This window comes from Schistocerca serialis, chromosome 5 (genome assembly GCF_023864345.2).
Source record: "Schistocerca serialis cubense isolate TAMUIC-IGC-003099 chromosome 5, iqSchSeri2.2, whole genome shotgun sequence".
NCBI classification, from domain to species: Eukaryota; Metazoa; Arthropoda; class Insecta; order Orthoptera; family Acrididae; genus Schistocerca; species Schistocerca serialis.
The window spans coordinates 509337382-509361421 of NC_064642.1; the positions used below are offsets into that span (position 1 = coordinate 509337382).

Genomic DNA, 24040 nt, shown 5'->3' on the forward strand with positions numbered 1-24040 from the left:
ACTGAAGTCATAGATCAAAGTGTAACAACCATAACCCTTACTGTTCTACTTAACTGACCACATATTTCCCATACACTAAAATTCCAGCCAATCTTTTGCCATCCATGTACAGTGCATTTGTTTATATTTTAATGTATTAAATAAAATTTCTGTAAGAGAGACAGGTATCATCTGTGACTAAGTTTAAATTGCTCACAGCTTCCAAATGCTTTATGGCCTGTTCTGTCTAGAAATCAGCTCAATATATCTGTTTTGCAGGTCTTCAACACAGTGATTGAAACAAGTGAAAAATCAGATATACTGGATGTCAGATTAATGACACTTCTTGCTGCAATTACACTTGCAGTGTATACAAATGTTTCACGTGGTTTATTTGAACGACACAAGTTGGTGTTCAGTTTTCTGCTATGTATAAATATATTAAAACATGCTGGTGAGATAACAGAAGCTCAGTGGGGATTTCTTTTAAGAGGACCAATGTCTGCAAAAAAGGTACTAAACAATTTATTATTTTAAAAACTTATAGTATTTGGTAATCTGAATAGCATTTTGAACACATTGTTTATCAAAGTACCTTGTCCTACAATATGTGCCATTATCAAGTAATTTTATGTTGGACATAAAACTATTGTTTTGCAGCTCATAATTCTAAGCTCTACAGAAGCTCAGGCCTATCACTATATGAGGTGTCATATCATTGAAAATACCATCACCAGTTAAAGTGCTTAAACCTGAAGTGGAGAGGAATGGAGAGCCAGACTGAAATTTTCCAAGTGCATTGTGAGAAATGTGGAAGCAGGTACAGAAAGCCAGTACTAAACAGGGCAATGAGAGATGTTAACAAGCTCTTAATCCCAAAGGTAAAAAGGAAGAAATTATTCACCCAGTATCTAGGTCCATATCAAGTAACTGAGATGACCCCACTGATGAAGATTAATCTAAAGGTGCTGATACATACAATGGTTGTACCTGTCAGACATATATGTCTTTTTCAGTGTGAGCTGGGTTCACTACCTCCATTTTCACTGTCAGTCCAAAGAAAGGAGGGATGGGATTATAAGAGGCAGAAAAGACTGGCTGTGCCTCTGTAAAATGTAAGCACTATATACCTTAAGGCAATGGAAGTGATAGTGTATAAAGATTTTTGGTATTTGATTAGGTGTTTGTGGTGTAATGTACCACAATAAAGCAAATTATGGAGTTTGTTGTCGTATTTTGCTTGAAACATTGGTTTCAAAACTATGACGCATGGGTAAAGTTCCTTTTTGAGATAGGTTAATGATTATTTTTTGGGGGGATAACATGTATGATGTTTACTTGAATTGATTTGACATGTTAGTGTAGTAATTTGGGGGTTGTTGTGTTTTTCAAAGGCTGTCAGATGATGGGAATAGTTTTTTCACTTTTGTTGTATGGGAAGTGCAGATTATTGTAATGCATTTCCATACTTGCATTAAGAGGAATGAACAGTTCTGAAAAGGGCAATCACAGAGGCTGGAAAGGAAAACATAGGTACAAAGATGGTAACCCAATGAAACCATGGGTTATGGGAAAAATACTTCAGTTGATCGATGAAAGAAAGAAGTGCAAAAATGTTCAAGGACTCTCAGGAATACAGAAATACAAGTCACTTCAGATTGAAATAAATTGGAAGTATAGGGAAGCTATGGCAAAATGGCAGAGTGAAAAACTTGAAGCAATCGAAAAAGAAATGATTGTCAGAAGAACTGACTCAGCATACAGAAGAAAGGTAATTCCACTGTTAAATGCAGAGGAGAGGGTGGATGGGTGGAAAGAGTACATTGAAGACCTGTATGAGGGGGGAGATTTGTCTGGTTAAGTAATAGAAGAAGCAACAGGAGTCAGTATAGAAGATACAGGGGATCCAGCATTAGAATCAGAATTTGAAAGCGCTTTGGAACACTTAAAATCAAATATGGCAGCAGAGATAGACAACATTCCATCAGAACGTCTAAAATCATTGGGTGGAAGTGAACATGACTATTCATGTTCATGTGTAGAATGTATGAGTCTGGCGACACACCGTGTGATTTCCAGAAAAACATCGTCCACACAATTCTGAAGACTGCAAGGGCCAACAAGTGTGAGAATTATCACACAACCAGCTTATCAGCTCATGCGTCCAATTTAGTAACAATAATAATATACAGAAGGATGGAAAAGAAATTAAAGATGTGTTAGATGATGATCAATTTGGCTTCAAGAAAGGTAAAGGCACCAGAGAGACAGTTCTGACATTATGGTTGATAATGGAAGCAAGACCAAAGAAAAATCAAGACACGTTCATAGGATTTGCCAACCTGGAAAAAGCCTTTGGCAATGTAAAATGGTGAAAGGTGTTCGAAAATCTAAGAGAAATAGGGATAAGCTGTGGGGAAAGATGGGTAATATATAACATGTACAAGAGCCAGGAGGGAGTAATGAGAGTGGGAGCTAAAGAATGAAGTGCTCAGATTAAAGAGGGTCTAAGACTGGAATGCAGTTTTTAGCCCCTACTGTTCAATCTATGTATTGGAGAAGCAATGAGGGGAATCAAAGAAAGGTTCAGGAGTGGAATAAAAATTCGACGTGAAAGGAAATCAATTATATGATTCGCTGATGACATTGTTATCCTCAGTGGAAGTGAATAATTACAGGATGTGTTGAACAGTCTAAAAAGTAAATAATATGGATTGAGAGAAAATTGAAGAAAGATGAAGTAATGAGAAGTAGCAGAAATGAAAACAGTGAGAAACTTAACATCAGGATTGCTGATTATGAAGTAGATGAAGTTAACCAATTCTGCTACCTAGGCATCAAAATAACCCAAGACAGACAGAGCACAGAGGACATAAAAAGCTGACTAGCACTGGAAAAAGGGCGTTCCTGGACACGAGAAGTCTACTAGTGTCAAATATAGACCTTACTTTGAGGAAGAAATTTGTAAGATTGTACGTTTGGAGCACAGTGTTGTATGGCATGTTATTCGGCACATGTGTGTTACTTTGCTGGCCAAACTCTGATGTCTGTGGGTTATTCAGTTGTCTGTTACCATTTTGTGTTTGCCAAGCAATCAGCTGATTATTGCCAGTAGCTTGTGTCTATACATATTGTAGAGACCAGCCATACGTTACTCGTTCATTGTAGTTGTTTTTGTTAAATCTTTGCCCATTTCTTGTATATCCACCTTTGTCTTTATGACTTTCTCCATTGCCATTCTGATTACCATTAGCATAGATCTGTGTGGGCTAAGGTTGCCATCTGTGTTTTACTACTAATCCGTTGTTTACTTGTTGGTCTGCAAATTTCTGTGTCTCTATCGGCGTATTAACAGGCTCGGGTTGCACTGGTCTCTCTTCGTATATTACATCTATTGAGTCCAGTATTGACAGAAAGTATTCAGTGTCGTGTTCCGGGGTGGTAATGAGTTTTTTTCCTATGTGGGCAGGAAGATGGCTCTTTAAAATTTTCAGCATGTCTACTTGAGATAACAGGTTCATGCAGTATCTGGTTTTATTCAAATATTCTTCAAGATATCCCCCTAAGCTTCCATACTTGCTATTGAACAGAGCTGGGTTGAAGACTTCACGTCTGAGCCTCTCTTGTACAGCCTCAGACCAATACTTATCCAGAAATCCTCTCGCAAACTGTTCATAATAGAGGCAACTTTCTGCAACGTTTCTTCTGCTAGAACATCACGCTAATTGTATCCAACAACAAATCTAATTTTCTGGGCTTCAGTCCAGATACAAGGTAAAACATTTCAAAATGCTGGGATAAAGACCACAGGGTATGTTCTTTTCCATTCAGAAGTAAATGCCAGGAATTGTCAATGCCTAAGTGATACCTCATCTGCAAGTAATGTTGACAAACACAGTGACAGGCACATTTATGTTCACTTGTGGGGTAACGTAATGCAACTGCGCTTGCTCGACAGGTGTAACTGCTGGCAAGTGTTGCATTGTGCAACCTTTGCTATTTTCTTTCGATCGACTATCCCCATATTGTGGGTAACCAGTGAAAGCATAGGTTTGCTTTCTGTCATATGTTGTTTTGGAATGTCAGTTGTTTTGGTAACACTGCCTCGTAACCTTTCCTCTGCTTCATTTAAACCCAAGTCTATTTCAGGTAGAAGTTGACTTTCTTCCTCCTTTAGAATGTCTTCTACCGTGTCTATACAAATTTTGCATTCTGACACTACCTTTTCAGGGTGCTGCCCTTATCCAGCATCCCGGGTTCAGCTTCTTCAGTTACTTCCTTTACATCTGCACATAACTTATCTCTCTGTTTTTTGGCAAATTCTGACTCTTAACTTAACTGTTGTACAATTTGACTCAACTTGTGTATTTCTGTAGGTAGGTTTTTGCATATGTCTTGCAGTTCACTGATTGCATTCATCACATTTTTTTACTGGCGCATCCACTTGGGATTGCATCTCCTGAATTTTAGAATATGCTTCAGTGAGGTTTTGCAACCCACCTGCAAGTTGTTCCTGTTTACAATCTATGGATGTTATCTTTTCTGTTAACGTATTTATACTGTGGGACATGTCGGTAATTATTTCTTGTTGTACTTGTTTACTGAGCTCTGTCAACTTCGAAGATAGTTCATCAAATAACTTCTTGAAATAATTAAATGTCTGATTTTGCTGTTCAAACTGTTGTCCCATATTTTCCTCTTATCTTCTGAGCTGCTGTGTTACACTCTTAAGCTGTGTTATTAGTTGCATGAATTGTGTCAAATTGTGGGTGTCACTGGTATTTACATTGCTTTTTTGAACTGTTTCCTGTTCTTGGATTTGCAATGTCTTGAGCAAATAATCAAAGGAATTTTCACAGTCGCGCGCATCAGTTTCACAATTTGAAAAAATGTGTCCTGGTTGGCCTAAGAAATGTTCTCACCAAGCTTCATAAAAGTAGCATCATGATTAGTTATATTACGAGTGTCATCATTTTGTAATAGTGGGACGCCAACCTAGTTGTTTTGGTAGCCATTGACCAGTTCACGAGTTGGCTCATTACTTTCAAATGTTGCCAAGCTCGGATTTCCACCATCTTGGCATATTGTATTTTGTAATGAGTTTTCAACAATGGCCGTTTCCCTTGACTCCATTGTGAACAGTATTTAACAAGTGTCCGTACTTTTCAATTTTATATGCATATTAATTAATGAACCTGATTATTTGCTGATACAGTCTTGCAGAATTTGAATGAATTATTTTGCACTTTAATGCTTACTTTCCACAAATTTTTGTCTTTCCTATAGAAATGCACTTTCCTTATAGCATATTAATTGGAAGGAAAATAGATTATCTACTGCGAGAGAGATGGTGCCAAGCGCGGCCATAGAAGCATACAGCATAGCAGCTTCCTGCCTTAACCACTGAAATCCGCATTCCCAGTGCATCTCGTTTGGAGGCAGTATTTAATTTTAATTTTCTCCTTTAAGTTGTTAATAGTTCCAATCTCACAGACTTGTAACAAATGCAACAAAGGCCTCATTAGTTTCTTGTAATGATAAAATGGATCATTTATCTCAAAAAAATTTTATCTCAACAATTGAAAGGTCTGATCATATTCCACTCGGCACCATCCTTTGAATGGTCGCCATTGAATAGTGGTGGGGGGAATAAAATGTAATATATAATGGAAACTGATTAATAATAGCTGCTTAAATAATTAAAAGAAGAAAATTTTGAAAGAATAATTGAAAAAAGTAGAAGGTACGCATATCCTGCGCGAACTTTAACTGGAATTAATATCAACAGACCCTCAATATTCAATACATATATTCAGCATTTAAATTTACATACTTCTTTTTCTTGTTACTGCCATTCTGCATAGAGCTTGGTATGACAATACTGGTTCCGGATTGCCCATCCTTCTGCTCATGCAAATTAGTCTCATCTGCTTCGATCCTCTTGATGCAGGATTCTCGGTGTGTCACGGAATGATGAACAGATGGGCATGGTCGTCATGAATGTACAAATAAACTTTGCTATCTCACTAACTTTCTGTAACACTTTTTAATGTACAATTGGAATACACATTTTTTAACAATATCAACTTGGTGGAACTCATCATATGTCCACTTGCTACCACTTATAGAGACAAACAAATGAATATAAAGAAATTTAAAAAAATTGAAGAGCATATCTCTACTTGTGTTGTTTGTGACCCTATAGTATCGATGGTAGAATTTGACTTATTATAAAGAAAAGAACAAGGGAGAAAAGAAAAAATAATAATAATAATATGATACATTACAATTGTCCCCAACTGTGCACTGATGTCACATGGAGTTGCACAGTGTCTGAGCTTATTTCTCTCTTTATGGGTTGATAACTCTGGCCAGTACGGTACATGCATAGTCTTTATTTTTCAGCCATTGGATTTATCCTACATGGCTACTGATTTATACAGACATGTCAACTCCCTTAACACATACATACGTAAGTTTTCCTTCATAACAAAGTGCTTGCTGTAACCACACAGTCTCATTAATGGCCATCAGTATCTGCTAGTGTTTAGCCTATGATTAGATTAGATTAGATTAGATTAATACTAGTTCCATGGATCATGAATACGATGTTTCGTAATGATGTGGAACGAGTCAAACACACACACACACACACACACACACACACACAAACACACACACACACACACATGAAGTATGCACACGCAGCTCAACGTCCATTACCATCCCTGCTCGCTTTCACATGTTTAATACAAAGTCAGAGTTCCTGTGTCGTGCATTCACATAGTCTTCACTGCACACATTCATGAAGCTCGTGTTCATTGGCATGATCCTTTGTGAAATCTTCGATGCGGTGACAACTGGCTTTCATTTCAGCAGCCTGAGGAATGTATTTCACCTCGTTGCTCACACTTATTCACCGAGCGAGGTGGCGCAGTGGTTAGCACACTGGACTCGCATTCGGGAGGACGATGGTTCAATCCCCTCTCCGGCCATCCTGATTTAGGTTTTCCGTGATTTCCCTAAATCGTTTCAGGCAAATGCCGGGATGGTTCCTTTGAAAGGGCAAGGCCGATTTCCTGCCCAATCCTTCCCTAACCCGAGCTTGCGCTCCGTCTCTAATGACCTCGTTGTCGACAGGACGTTAAACACTAACCACCATCACCATCACACTTATTCAGTGGGGACACCAGCCATACATCTGACATCTGCCAACAAGGTAAGCTTCTTGCCACTTCTATGACGATGTCGAGCACAGAAAATTCATGTTTTTATGACTTGTCGAACTCAAAAATTCATGTTACATGAAGTATTGTCAGTTTTAGTTCATCTCACACACACACACACACACACACACACACACACACACACACATATCTCAAATGCACACTTAACACTTTGCAGGCAGGTTTCGTATGTTTTTGTGTTTTGTTTTTGAGCATCTTTCATACCATTGTATTACACAACATTTCTGTAGTGTCCTTTCCGCATACTACACACATAACAGAAAAAATACAAATACAAATACAAAAATAAACTTATCCTATTCATTTGCTGACATGCCATTATCATTGCTTATATACATTACAGTCTGATTGTCATTTTGTGTAATACATTTTGTTAAACTATAATTTCGTTACAATATTAATTCCCACTATATGAGTAAACTTTTTGCTCTCATTTGATTCTATATTCTGTACATAACATTCATACAACAATTGATTCGATTCTCCTTTCTGGCATAAATTGACATATATTTCATTCCAGTTCACAGTGACTTCTTGTCAGGGCATATTTATCAATTTCAAAGAATTAAAGAAGTAAACAATAGTTGCTACAACAAATTCTACATGCTGCTTAAATAACTATGTATGGCCTCACCTCTCTAGCATTCTCAGGAAGGATCTACACACTACAGGGTTGAGAAAATTTCACAGAAAGGCATTTATGTGCCCAGTTACGTCTTGGTACTAGACTTAATTGTGATCCCCAGAACAAAATAGTCTGTTGTTTATAAAGATTACGCAAACCTGATAATACCAATCATATCAAATACTTATTCAGTGTTTAAAGTGCACCTCAATATTTACTCGTTCATTGTATAAAGGATAACAATTTCATATGCTAAGGTATACAGAGTTGTATCATCAAAACTATATGTTATGTACAATGAGAATAGTGCTTATGTAAGTAGCAAATGTGTATAAACTGATTAATAACTGCTGCTTGAATAATTGGAATACATTGACTGGAAAGAAAAGTTGTAAGAAACTGAAAGGTAATTTACGAATCTGTACACAATCCTGGATGACTTTAACTGGTAGTAATACCAACAGACCTGCAGCACCAATACATGCAAGTCCAATATACATAATTTGCACTACATACTATTTCAAATTAATTCCATTGTGCATAGCCTTGATTACAACAATTCCAATGCAGGATCATTCCTCCGCTGCTCATGCAAATTCGTCTTGTCTGCTCCAAACCTCCTGATGCAGGATCTCAGTGGTGGGCGAAATGACGAGCATACAGGGATGCACATCTCACATATGCAAATTAATTTCTAATAACTTGTTATAATACTTTTAAGGTACGGTTGAGCTACACATTTTTAACAATACTGGTACAACAGATCCAAACATACATCAGGATGCTACCACTTATAGAAACAAACAAGTGATGATGCAGGAATTAATAAATTGAAGAGCGTATTTCTTCTTTTGTTTCATGCAGATGTATCAAAACATTATCCTTGCCATGAAACAACTCATTAATTTACCTCTGCATTGTGTATATCCCATTCAGTTTACATATAGCTTACAGTATAAAAAGAAAAGAACGAAAAAATCATATGTTTCAACACAAGTTGTCCAAGTAAAGATTATTCAGTATTAAGACTTCATCTGTTACCTAAGACAATCTCTATCAGGTAGCTAGGAAAACTAAAGATTATCACTCTGTCATCATTATATTTCTTGCAACAGGTAATATACATCATAGAGAACTACCGTAGATATGAGCAGTATGACCTGTGGCATAAGTACAGTAACAGGAACAAAAGTAACCTTGAATAACTCCATTGTAACTATTAAAGAACAACAAAGTACTTCTTAAGTATATTAACTAAGCTCTTCAGAGTCTTACCAAAGTGTATCTTATTGAACAAACTATTTACATTTTGATGGAAAAGTCCAACTGTATTATGACTGTTAATCTCTATACTGTCCAAACAGCCTTTTTTATCCTTTTTTATCGCTTGATTTATTGTTGCAACTGTCTCTATAAACCAACAGTTCAAAAGAAAAATCAAAGATATTCTATCAGAACTAAGTCATTATGAAGTTATGGTTGTAACACATTTATATTGTACCTATAGTGTTAGAATATAATACTTCAGTGAACAGTAACATAATGTACGCTTTACTTTAATGTTGAAAATATTTATATTAGGAATACATTAAGATATTTAATGACATAATGATTAATAAATTGTGATACAAGTATGTGTATGCTGTAAACTGTATCCACACATAATGCTTCCGATGACTTCTGATGTCTGTACAATAATAATAAAACTGAATTCAATTAAAAATCAGTTCAGTTCAATATGTCCATGATGTAGATGTAATCAGATTATAGGGAAAGACAGAGATCGAAATACATGTGACAAATAACTGAGGACAGTAGAGGTATATGTTACTTTCATAAGCATTTTCTAAAAAAAATATTTTTACACTAGAAGACATCACCACCTCTAATTATCTGTGGACATCCTCAGATGCACTTCTAAATTTGGTAGGAACCTGATACAATATGTAAATGGAACTGCTGGGGCATCCAATACTTTTTATTCTGTGTTGACTGTAAGTGACACACTCAAATATATTGTTTATAATGAACAGACATGATGAAGATAAATAAGCTCCTCAAGCTTCATTCTGGAAAAAACCATTACATCTTAAATAGATTCAGAAGTGTGCCTAACGAATGGAGCCCTACATAAAATACCAGAGGTTACAATTAAAGCGCAGCTACTCACAAAAGTCCAGTGTGACCTGTAATCAGTAATTACTGTATGACAGCGAAACTTGGTAGATATTCTAATGTCTTAATGTGGAACTGATTTATGCTGGAAAAAAATAAGTTCCAGTTTTGGCCAACAGGTGAATGCAAAAAATATGTATAGAAATAATTCTGTATGTAATGGAAGAGGAACAGGACATGGGCAGAATAGGTCAGGCAAATGCAAAAAGTGTAATGTTGATTTTATTATTAACTGCCTCACGCATAATTTGGTCAATATGAACACTAGAGACATCGACAAGATGCTGCATACCTAAAATGTACGGATTCAGGGGGAATTGGCCACTGTCTGTAAACAGCTGGAAGCTGTGTTGGCCATGGTTGACAGGCTCCAGGCTGTTGCCCTTTACCGTGGTGACATTGGGACACCTGAGCCAAGTGCTTTGGCATCTCTGGAACCTGTAGCATTGCCTGGGATCTCTGATGCCACTGCACCCTCAGATTCGGACATCCCTGCCAGTCAACACTTGCCTGATGGTGATTGGCAAACCATGATGGGGTTGTGAATCCCTGGGCAGAAGGCAAAAGTTGGTGCTGGCCACAAGGCTATACCCTTACACCTCCGTAACAGGTTTGAGGTACTGCCCACTGCTGAAAGTACTTCTGAGCCAGCAACGGTGACCTTGCCTGTTGCGGCAGTGGCCAGTCTTCCTGAGAGGTCCAGACAAGTGCAAAGGGTGGGATAGCTTGTCATTGGGAGCTCCAATGTTAGGTGGATGATGGAACCCCTTAGGGATATGGCAGCTAAGGACAGGAAGAAAGCCAATGTGCACTCCGTGTGCATACCGGGGGGAGTGATCCAAGATGTGGAAAGGGTCCTTCCGAATGCCATGAAGGGTACAGGGTGCAGCCAACTGCAGGTGGTCGCTGTTGTCAGCACTAATGACCTGTGTTGCTATGGATCAGAAGAGATTCTCTGCGGTTTCAGGCAGCTATCTGAGTTGGTGAAGACTGCCAGTTTTGCTAACAAGATGAAGGCAGCACTCACCATCTGCAGCATCATTGACAGGACCGATTGCAGACCTTTGGTACAGATCTGAGTGGAGGGTCTGAATCACAGGCTCAGATGGTTCTGCGGCCGTGTAGGCTGCAGATTCCTCGACTTGCGCCATAGGGTGGTGGGGTTTCGGGTTCTGCTAAATAGGTCAGGTGTCCACTACACACAGGAGGTGGCTACGTGCATAGCAGGGACTGTGTGGTGTGGACTGGGCAGTTTTTTAGGCTAGACATTAGGTTAGACAGTCTCGGGAAAGATCAAAAAGGGCCCTAGTCTCAAAGGGTACAGGGCAAAGAAATGACGAGAATTGACCAGGCAACAGTCAGTGTTGTAGTTGTAAATTGTCAGAGCTGTGTTGGAAAAATACCAGAGCTTCAAGTGCTGATAGAAAGCACTGAAGCTGAAATTGTTATAGGATCAGAAAGCCAGAGATAAATTCTGCCAAAGTTTTTACAGAGGCACAAACCGTGTTCACAAAGGATAGATTAAATAAAGTAAGTGGTGGTGTGTTTGTGTCTGTTGATAGTAGTTTATCTTGTAGTGAAATTGAAATACATAGTTCCTGTGAATTACTATGGGTAGAGGTTATACTCAACAGCCATACCAAAATAATAAATAATCCGCTCCTTCTACCGAAACCCCCCGCCCCTCCCAACTGAGATGATATAATAGCTGAACGATTCAAAGAAAACTTGAATGTCATTACAAATAAGTACCCCACTCATACAGTTATAATTGATGGAGACTTCAATCTACCCTCGATTTGTTGGCGAAAATACATGTTCAAAGCCGGTGGAAGACAGAAAACATCTTCCAAAATTGTACTAAATTCTTTCTCTGAGAATTACTTTGAACAATTAGTTCATGAGCCCACACGAATTGTAAATGGTTGCAAAATCAAACTTGACCTCTTGGCCACAAATAATCCTGATCTAATAGAGAGAGCCATGATGGATACAGGGATTAGAGAACACAAGGTCATTGTAGCGAGGCTCAAAACTATATCAACCAAAACCACTAAAAATAAACGCAAAGTGTATCTACTTAAAACAGCAGGTAAAAATTCACTTGACGCCTTCCTAAGAGAGAGTCTCCATTCCTTCCAAGCTAATTATGTAAGTGTAGACCAGATATGGCTCAAATTCAAAGATGCAGCATCAACAGCAATAGATAGATTCATACCACATAAGTTAGTAAGAATGGGACTGATCCACCATGGTACACAAAACACACCAGAACACTGCTGCAGAAGCAACAAAAAAAGCATGCCAAATTCAGAAGAACACAAAATCCCCAAGACTGGCTAAGTTTCACAGAAGCTCAAAATTTAGTGCAGATGTCAATGCGAGATGCTTTTAATAGTTTCCACAATGAAACATTGTCCCAAAATATGGTAGAAAACCCAAAGAGATTCTGGTCGTATGTAAAGTACACCAGTGACAAGAAACAGTCAATTTTTTCACTGCCAAATAGCGATGGAAATGTTACTGATGATGGTGCCACTAAAGCGGAGTTACTAAATGCAGTTTTCTGCAATTTCTTCATGAAAGAAGACAAAGTAAATATTTCAGAATTTGAAACCAGAATGCTGTTAGCATGAGTGACATAAAAGTAGATATCTTAGGTGTTGCGAAACAACTCAAATCACTTAAGAACGGTAAGTCTTCCGGTCTAGATGGTATACCAGTCAAACACAATAGTGCCTTTCTTAGCAATCATACACAACTTTTCACTTGATGAAAGGTCTGTTCCTAAAGACTGGAAAGTAGCACAGTTCACACCAATATTCAAGAAAGGAAATAGGAGTAACCCATTGAATTTCAGATCCAAATCACTGACCTCAATTTGCTGTAGGATTTTGGAGCATATACTGTACTCAAACATTATGAATCACCTTGAAGAAAGTGACTTATTGACACATAACCAACACGGATTCAGAAAATATCATTCTTGTGAAACACAGCTAGCTCTTTATTCCCATGAAGTAATGAGTGCTGTTGACAAGAGATCTCAGATCCATTCCATATTCCTAGATTTCCAGAAGGCTTTTGACATCGTTCCTCAGAAGCAACTATTAATCAAATTAAGTGCATATGGAGTATCGTGCTAGTTGTGTGACTGGATTTGTGATTTCCTCTCAGAGAGGTCACAGTTCATAGTGATAGATGGTAAATTATCAAGTAGAACAGAAGCGATATCTGAAATTCCACAAGGTAGTGTCATAGACCCTCTGCTGTTCCTGATTTACATAAATGATCTAGGTACTAATCTGTGCAGCCCCCTTAGATTGTTTGCAAATGACACTGTAATTTACCATCTAGTAAAATCATCAGATGATCAATTCCAATTACAAAATGATCCAGAGAGAATTTCTATATGGTGCAAAAAGTGGCAATTGGCACTAAACAAAGAAAAGTGCGAGGTCATCCACATGGGATCTAAAAGAAATCTGATAAATTTTGGGTATGCAATAAATCGCACAAATCTAAGGGCTGTCAGTTCATCTAAATGCCTTGGAATTACAATTACGAGCAACTTAAATTGAAAAGACCATGTAGATAATATTGTCAGGAAGGCAAAACAAAGACCGCACTTTGCTGGCAGAACGCTTAGAAGATGTGACAAACCCACTGAAGAGACAGCCTACATTACACTTGACCATCCTCTGCTGGAATAATGCTGCGTGGTATGGAATTCTTACCAGGTAGGATTGACAGAGGACATCAAAAAAGTGCAAAGAACGGCAGTTCATTTTCTGTTGTCGTGCAATAGGGGTGAGAGTGTCACTGATACGTTACACGAGTTTGGGTGGCAGTCGCTGAAACAAAGGTGGTTTTCTTGCGGCGAGATCTATTTATGAAATTTAAATCACCAACTTTCTCTTCCGAATGCGAAAATATTTTTTGACACCCACCTACGTAGGGAGAAAAGATCAACATAATAAAATAACAGAAAGATTAAGGTGTTCCTTTTTCCTACGTGCCATTCAAGAGTGGAATGGTAGAGAAGTAGTATGAAAATGGTTCGATGAACCCTCTGCCAGGCACTCAAGTGTGAATTGCGGAGTAACCATGTAGATGTAGATGTACAAAACGACATGATCAACTGTCCGCAGCAGTTCCACTGGAATCTAAGCAATGTGTTCCTATATATTGGCCTTCAGATCAGGTAGGGACCAGACGGGTCCCTGTTAATGTGTTCTTTTAGATATTCCCAGAGTCAAAAGTCATCATATCAGATGATCTTGCACGTCATGCATCTAGAAAACCTCTGGAGATAACGCACTCATGGAAGGTTGCGTAAGACAGAACTTTCACTGGGCAAGCAACATGAGGTGTTGTCCATCTTGCAAAAGAACTGTGGTTTCCACACAGTTGCGCTCTCCCAAATCAGGAATCACACGCTGTACAAGGAGGTCTTGATAATGTGCAGGTGCCATGGTACAACTGACAGGCCTCCTGGATGTATTCTCTTCAAAGAAGAATGGACCAATGATAAGGATGCTTTTGATTCAACACCACAGTCATATCTCGTGAGTGCAGTGGATCTTCCTGCACAACACATGGTTTAACAGAACCCTGAATTCGGCAGATTTGTGTATTCACTGCACTCTGTAGTTTAAAATGTGCCTCATCACTCCATAGAATATTGCCCAGCCACATGTCATCAATTTTGACCCAGGTCAGAAACTGAAGAGCAAATTCAGAATGTTGGTGCAAATCATGATGTCACAGTTGCTGCACCGTCCGGATTTTCTGCAGGTACCAAAGTGATATAGACTGCAAAACTTTCCATACCACTGACCGTGGGATGACAATTCTAGTAACCCTGCATGAGCGCTATCACTACCTGGCAAATATGCTGCATGGTTAGTTACAGCAACAGCAACCTTGTCAATAACTTCCACTCAGATAGGACACCTTCCTCTTCCAGGTGACATGCCCAGCTCACTCATGTTTTTGGATTTCATTTTCATAATCTTTATACCATTTAATGATATTTTGCTTTTCCCCAGAACCTTCAGTCAGTGATGCTCTTCACATAAAACTGTTTCACTAATAGTGCATGGTCTCTCTTCTGATAGCCATACTCTTCAGTTACATTATGGCTTGTCAAATGACAGTGTGGATCTCATATCATCAAGCAAACAGTGTTCAGTGCCAAATATGCACCTGGTGGCCATAATTGGAATTATTCTTTCCCAGCATAAATCATTTCCACATTAACATGTTAGTATAGCTACAAAGTTTCACTGCCATACAATAATTACAGTCTACACTGGACCTCTGTAAGTAGCGGCTTTTTAATTATAGCCTTACAGTAGCTTCCTAACAAGGGCTAACAACAAATCCAACCCTACATAAAATAACACCCACTGTCAGTCTTAGCATACTACTTACAAAGGTTACTTCCCCTCATATTCACAACAGCAGAGCCCTCTCACCTGAGCTACAAGTTACCTGCACCTCCTTTATAACCTACCCTAACAAATCTCTCCTTCCTCTCTGAGGAAAAACCTAATAGTTCCAAAATCTAAGAACCATTTTTCTTTTTTGCTTCTAAATATGTCTATTGCCAATACCAGAATTTTTCCTCCTGATGGTAAGTACTGGACAGCAATTTTATCTGTTATAATATGAAGAAACATATAATCTGAATTTCTGGAGGGAAAAATATGTAAAATTAGGGAAAGGCAACCACTTACCTATACAAAACTTCTACATGGCATACAGAAGTATGCAATAGGGCTTTAGAGCTCTTCTCTTTTCCTAGTAAGAGTACACACATTCACACGCACAACCACATAGACACCCAAACATACATGGGGATCCCTTCTGACATATCAGTGTTTAGAAAATTGTCTTCTTTCTTTCATAATAAGTTTTTGCTTCCATTCCTAACTCTCATTTTTTCATTTTCATTTTGTTTCTAAATTGTAAATTTTTAGGACCTTCCAAAGAAGCCTGATATCCCGACTCTCTCAGATGCTATGTGGATGGCTGTCAACTTCTTGGATGATGCATTTCCTAGTTTCAAGGGCATCACAAATGATGCGCTAAAAGCCATACCAGTAATGATTGGAACTTTTAAACAGGTATTACCCTCTTTGTGCACAGAATTTTGCACATTTTTCCTACTCCCTTTTTTTTTCTTTAGACTTTAGACTCAAAAAAATATATTTTATCTGTGAGGCTAATGTGTTTCCAAAAGTTAGAAAATAATAGCTAAGAAGTATGACAATTTTGTGTTTTGACTGCTAATTAACAGCATGTGTGTAATGTCACATAATTTCCCTATATGTCACAAAATTGGAAGTTCACACTGATGAAAACACATTGCCTAGCACATTGAAAAAACTCACATACTGAAGCAACTGCACAGTGAGAACATAATAATGCTGAACTTTACAGAAAGCACTATCCTAATCTGTTCATAACTGATTCAGGATACTTTTTATGTAATAGGCATACCTAAAGATAAGCTGTATTGGACACAGTTGGCCGTGGTGACCAAGCGGTTCTAGGCACTTAAGTCCGGACCATGTGGCTGCTACTGTCGCAGGTTCAATAGGTTAGTTAGGTATAAGTAGTTCTAAGTTTAGGGGACTGATGATCTCAGATGTTAAGTCCCATAGTGCTAAGAGCCATTCGAACCATTTGTAGATGACACAAGACCGGAATGCTGCATATCAGGCCAAATCAGAAAAATGCACTATTTACCACACTACATAAAAATTATAATTAAATGTGCCAAATTTGATCTCTGTATGTAAAAGGCAATGTCCTGACTGACTCGTCATCACCCAGCCCAAACTGCTAAGGATAGAAACTTGAAATTTGGAGAAGGCGTGAATCTTATATTGTAGGCATCATTTAAGAAGGGATTTTAATTTTTCGCTCTAAGGGTTGAAATAGGGGCTGAAGGTTTTTTTTAATGTCACAATTATAGCAATTGTGAAGCTAGACCTATGAAAATTGGTACTTGTTTTCTCGGTCATAAATAAAGAAATAAGTGTTTCAGCAATTTAAACCTGTGGAGGTGAAACAGTGGATGAAAGCTTTTTTTGGGAACTATATTGTTATTTAAGAACTACTGAAGTGTATTTAAAGCTATATCTATGGACATTGGTATCTGACTTCTCGGTTGCAAATAAAAAAATCTGTTTTTCAGTGGTTTCGGAAATTGAAACCCCAATGAGGCGAACCAGGGAATGAGATTTTCTATGAAAATATTTTATTTTGAAAGCACTTTTAAAGCTAAATCTACTACATTTTAAATCCGACTTTTCAGTTAGAAATTAAAAAATATTTATTTCACTGTTTTTGGACATTTTACCCCTATGAGGTGATATAGGGGATGAGAAGCTTTTAGAAAGGGGATTGTGAAACTAGAACTACAAAAACTGGTATTTGATTTTTCAGCCAGAAAATAAAAAATAACGTGTTTCAGCATTTTTGAAAATTCATCCACTGGGGGGCCAAAATAGTGGGTGAAAGTTTTTGAAAATAAATAATTACTACAGAACTACTAAAGGATTTTTAAGGCTACATCTATGGCAAGTGGTATTGGACTTCTCAGACAGAAAGAAAAGAAGTTTTTCAGTGTCTCAGGAGATTCAGTCCCTGAGGGAGTGCAATAGGGGATGAACATTTTTAAGAAAATATTTCATTGCATTAAAAAAAATGAAACTAAATTTATGATAATTGGTATTTCACTTCTTTGTTTGATATAAGGAATTACTTGTTAGGGGTTGAAAGTTGCTATGGAAACATCACCACAAGAAATGCAAAAAGGAATGACTACAATAACTTTGGTCTCCTACTACCAGAATTGTTTTTTTGTCAGAAGTACATTTGAAAAAGATATTGCTTATAAGACCTTAATTTGTGTGAAAATCTTAGAAGATGTTGCAATTTGTGAACATAAAAATTCAAATAAATAAAAATAAAAAAATCTGTGAAGGCCACACAGGCTATGCGGGCAAAGCAGTGGGCACTAAGCTAGTTAATTCATATTTTGAATGTAAAGAAATGACACTTAATTATTCAATAGTCGTGCTGCAGACCCAAGCTTTTCAATGAAAGTTACTTCATGTATGAGTTAGTGAAATTCAAAAGTCAGTTAATTCATGTAAATTCAAAAGTCAGTTGATTCGTGCATTAATTAGTTTCAGTGTAGTATTTCAGTGATTCTTGGAAAATGATCATGGATTAGGAACAGAATTTTATCCCAGATTAGATTAGATTAGATTAGATTAATACTAGTTCCATGGATCATGAATACGATATTTCGTAATGATGTGGAACGAGTCGAATTTTCCAATACATGACATAATTAGGTTAATTTAACAACATACTTAAGTTAATATAACAACTTTATTTTTTTGTGTTTTTTTATTTATTTTTTTATATTTTTTTTTTAATATATTTTTTTTTTCTTAATTTATATCTAAAAATTCTTCTATGGAGTAGAAGGAGTTGTCATTCAGAAATTCTTTTAATTTCTTCTTAAATACTTGTTGGTTATCTGTCAGACTTTTGATACTATTTGGTAAGTGACCAAAGACTTTAGTGCCAGTATAATTCACCCCTTTCTGTGCCAAAGTTAGATTTAATCTTGAATAGTGAAGATCGTCCTTTCTCCTAGTATTGTAGTTATGCACACTGCTATTACTTTTGAATTGGGTTTGGTTGTTAATAACAAATTTCATAAGAGAGTATATATACTGAGAAGCTACTGTGAATATCCCTAGATCCTTAAATAAATGTCTGCAGGATGATCTTGGGTGGACTCCAGCTATTATTCTGATTACACGCTTCTGTGCAATGAATACTTTATTCCTCAGTGATGAATTACCCCAAAATATGATGCCATATGAAAGCAATGAGTGAAAATAGGCGTAGTAAGCTAATTTACTAAGATGTTTATCACCAAAATTTGCAATGACCCTTATTGCATAAGTAGCTGAACTCAAACGTTTCAGCAGATCATCAATGTGTTTCTTCCAATTTAATCTCTCATCAATGGACATACCTAAAAATTTGGAATATTCTACCTTAGCTATATGCTTCTGATTAGGGTCTATATTTATTAATGGCGTCATACCATTCACTGTACGGAACTGTATGTACTGTGTCTTATCAAAGTTCAGTGAGAGTCCGTTTACAAGGAACCACTTAGTAATTTTCTGAAAGACAGTATTGACAATTTCATCAGTTAATTCTTGTTTCTCAGGTGTGATTACTATACTTGTATCATCAGCAAAGAGAACTAACGTTGCCTCTTCATGAATATAGAATGGCAAGTCATTAATATATAATAAGAACAACAAAGGACCCAAGACTGACCCTTGTGGAACCCCATTCTTGATAGTTCCCCAGTTTGAGGAATGTGCTGATCTTTGCATGTTATGAGAACTACTTATTTCAACTTTCTGCACTCTTCCAGTTAGGTACGAATTAAACCATTTGTGCACTGTCCCACTCATGCCACAATAATTGAGCTTGTCTAGCAGAATTTCATGATTTACACAATCAAAAGCCTTTGAGAGATCACAAAAAATCCCAATGGGAGGTGTTCGGTTATTCAGATCATTCAAAATTTGACTGACAAAAGCATATATGGCATTTTCTGTTGAAAAACCTTTCTGGAAACCAAACTGACATTTTGTTAGTACTTCATTTTTACAGATATGTGAAGCTACTCTTGAATACATTACTTTCTCAAAAATTTTGGATAAAGCTGTTAGAAGGGAGATTGGACGGTAATTGTTGACATCAGATCCATCCCCCTTTTTATGCAAAGGTATAACAATAGCATATTTCAGTCTATCAGGGAAAATGCCCTGTTCCAGAGAGCTATTACACAGGTGGCTGAGAATCTTACTTATCTGTTGAGAACAAGCTTTTAGTATTTTGCTGGAAATGCCATCAATTCCATGTGAATTTTTGCTTTTAAGCAAGTTTATTATTTTCCTAATTTCAGAGGGAGAAGTGGGTGAGATTTCAATTGTGTCAAATTGCATAGGTATGGCCTCTTCCATTAACAGCCTAGCATCTTCTAATGAACACCCGGATCCTACTATATCCACAACATTTAGAAAATGATTATTAAAAATATTTTCAACTTCTGACTTTTTGTTCGTAAAGTTTTCATTCAATTTGATGGTAATACTGTCTTCCTCTGCTCTTGGTTGACCTGTTTCTCTTTTAATAATATTCCAAATTGTTTTAATTTTATTATCAGAGTTGCTGATTTCAGACATGATACACATACTCCTGGATTTTTTAATAACTTTTCTTAATATAACACAGTAGTTTTTATAATTTTTGATAGTTTCTGGGTCACTACTCTTCCTTGCTGTCAGATGCATTTCCCTTTTCCGGTTACAAGATATTTTTATACCCTTAGTAAGCCATGGTTTGTTACAAGGTTTCTTATGAGTATATTTAACTATTTTCTTGGAGAAGTAGTTTTCAAATGCATTTACAAAAATGTCATGAAATAAATTATATTTTAAATTGGCATCAGGTTCACGGTACACCTCATCCAGTCTAACTGCTGTAGGCTTTCCCTGAAATTTGCAATTGTTAAATCGTTAACTGAACGTACTACTTTGGAGGACTGTTTAGTATTGCTGAATGGAGCTATGTCATATATTGTAACTAGCTGTGCACCATGATCAGAAAGACCATTCTCAACAGGCTGAGCATTTATCTGGTTAAACTTATCGTGGTCTATAAAGAAGTTATCTATCAGTGAGCTGCTATCCTTTACCACCCGAGTAGGAAAATCAATAACGGGTGTCAAATTGAAAGAACCGAGTAATACTTCAAGGTCATTTTTCCTATTACCCTCTTTCAGAGGGCAGTATGAAAATGACAATACTCCTTCAAACTCCAGTTATAATATCATTATGTTAAAATCAGACAAATTATTCATTGCCGGGATGCCATATGACAGTTCTGAAGATGATGCAGAAGTTATTTATGGATGGCATCAAATGGCTAAAAATCGCAATACTGCCCACTGTCTTGTTAACAAAGCCATCGGCATAGAGACCTGGAGCAGGGCTTGCACATGCATTTTGTGTTCTTTACAAAGCAGACTGGTAAAAACTCTACATGTAAAAATTCAGTACAATTTGTCTTTACAGGTACCAAGCAAATTACAAATAAAATTTAAATATTGTTCTGGAAATGAAAAACTTAATCTACAAAAAATATTTAAAATGTGATTACATATATATTATACATATAGAAAATATGAATTTCAATATGAATATCACGAAGACAAGATAAAACATTGCATGATAGATTACAGCTGTGGTGGTGTATATCAGTACAACCTACATTAAGACATTAATGATGATGGTGATATTTGATTCGTGGGGTGCTCAACTGCACAGTCATCAGTGTCCATACAAATTCCCAGTCTGTACACAGTCCAGTCTAGCCACTTTCATGAATGATGATGGAGACAACACAGACGCCCAGCCCCGGGCAGAGAATATCCCCAACTGCTAGACATTGGCAAATAACCTCCAAGGTACTACAGGGAGCCACAGAAGGCATATACAGGATGATTCAGGAGAACTGTCACATAATTTGTTAGGTGATTCTGCATATGAAAATAAAACAAAAAAGTTGTTTGAACATCTGTCCGATTTTCTATTGTTACGGAACAGGAGCAGGTGGAAGACCACACTTGTCCATGAATGATTATGAAGACAAGTGTGAAAATTACTTTCTGAAATGCTGTGTAGGCACTGTTGTGGACAGAATGATGGTGGGACAGATGACTGATCCACCCTACAAGAGGTGTTCAGAAAGTTCCCCCACCCATCTCAATGCATTTGTCAATGCATTGGAGGGTGTGTTGTGTTTCCCATGATGTCTGTGGGCTTTAATATGGGCAACAGCATTGGTGATGTGAGTGAAGAGGGCTTTATATGAATCCAACTTTGTAGTGTACATATCACCCTTTAACCAGCCCCATCAACAGAAGTCTAATGGGTCAGGGCGGGCAATCTGTCAGGCCAGTTAATGGGTCCACAATGGCCAACACGCAGTGGAGAAAATGTATTATTCAGATACTGGGATAATTGTCTGCTACAGTGAACTGGTGATTCATCATGTTGCAGGTACATTTGAAATTATTGCTTTAATTTCATTTCTTCCAAAAGTGCAGGTAGTTCTTCTATCAGGAAATATGTGTATCCTGTGGCTGTCATATTTTTGGCAGGAACATAGGCCCTATCGTCCAATCATCAATCATACCATACCAGATGTTCAATGAGAACCTAACTTTGAATCTTGTTTCCCTAGTGTCATGTGAGTTTTCTGTTGTTCATGAAAGAGAACTGTGGATTTTCATGATACCATTGCATGTAAATTCAGCCTCATCTGCAAATAAAGTGTATTGCATGATGTCTCTATGTACAGCCAACCATTTATAAAATTATTGTCTACTGCCTGAGTCACCTGGATACAGATGTTACTTGGGCTGCACATGGAATGTGCCTTTGAATGTATTACACACCACACTTGCATTTGTGGAATATCAAGCTGACAGCTAATGTGCCATGTGCTTGTGATGGGACTCCAGGGTATCATTGCGATACTGTCTTCCCCTCCCTCAGCTGATGGGACGGCCCCACATTCTGATGTTACGTGTACACTGGGTACTGTTCTGAATTCATTTAATGTTTGAAAAACCATGGAAAATATCCCAGAACAGGGGGTTCATTGGTCAGGAAAGTGTCTCTGGTAGTCTTTCACATCCACACAGGCACTCCCATTTCAGTACCCAGACACAAAAAACTTGTCTGCCTATTTTACATTGGCAAATGTATGAGACATGTTTGTATTCATGGACACAATGGACTCGCTCAGTTAAACAACACTGAAACATGACACACATGGCCTCATGACTGCTACCTGATCCAAACCATAACTGCGCACTGGATACGCTTGCATCTGTTGCCTTGGTGCACCATCACAGTTCTGCCATTTGTTGGAGAAACCCCAGGTGTCGTGATGGATGAATCATTCATCTGTACCACTTTTATTCTATTGTCCACAGTGCCTACATAGCATTTCAGTAAGTAATAGCCACACTTGTCTTCATACTCTTTCATATGTGTGTATAGTCTTCAATTTGCTCCTGTTTTGTGATAATCAATGTAGAATTATCTCACAAATTGTGTGACATTCCTCCTGAATCATCCTATATACTGTGCAAGAAGACAGAGACAGGATTATCTCCAACAAATAATTAAGAACAATGGATATAATTATTTCTCTGAAAGGAAGAGATTGTTACAACAGAGGATGAGGGCAAGGTGGAATTTATAATAGAGTGGAAGAATATAAATTAACAAGCTTTGGCATGTCATTGTCACTAGCAATGTAAAATAATCGTAATGTAAAGGTAGTAGCATTTAGTTTTGTACAAGAACTTGAATGTTATTCTTCTACTTTCATTTTTAAGAATATAAAGCATTCAGTTTCACTCTCTGATCACCTTATGATAACAAAATTTCATTTCAACAAGAGTTTCATGTGAGAAAAATATTTGTATTGTGCTTTGTTCCAGTTATGAGTCAATTTGTTTTCTATAAGCCATAGACTGATGTTATAATCTACCCTAGTTCCTATATCACTTACATTACATCCTTTGCCTCATACAGTGACCTTTGTTTCATCTGCACATAGAAAATTTTTTGACTATCTTGCCATGTACAGGGCAACTCATAAGAAAAACAAGAGATGCAGAATAAAATCCTGTGCTACCCCTCATTTTAAATTACCACAGTCAGAAGTGAACAATTAACAGTTTCTTTTGTAACTGCTGACAGCTAAACCTTCCTTTCAATTAGTTTCCATTGAATCTCTGTGTGATGCTTCATTCATTCTGCTCATTATGATTCCATGAGTCTTTACAAATTCTGCTTCATTCCAGACATCTTAATGTTTC

The 24040-nt window shown here is 37.3% G+C and overlaps 1 protein-coding gene across 1 annotated transcript in view; it reads left to right on the forward strand.

Annotated features, from left to right (window-relative positions):
- The window catches only part of LOC126482033 (dynein axonemal heavy chain 6-like), a 1073010-nt gene that overhangs the window by 823620 nt on the left and 225350 nt on the right, over window positions 1-24040 (forward strand). Inside the window, exons 112-113 of the mRNA XM_050106005.1 lie at window positions 259-492; window positions 16011-16157. Coding sequence (XP_049961962.1) covers window positions 259-492; window positions 16011-16157 — 381 coding nt within the window. The remainder of the gene's footprint in view (window positions 1-258; window positions 493-16010; window positions 16158-24040) is intronic.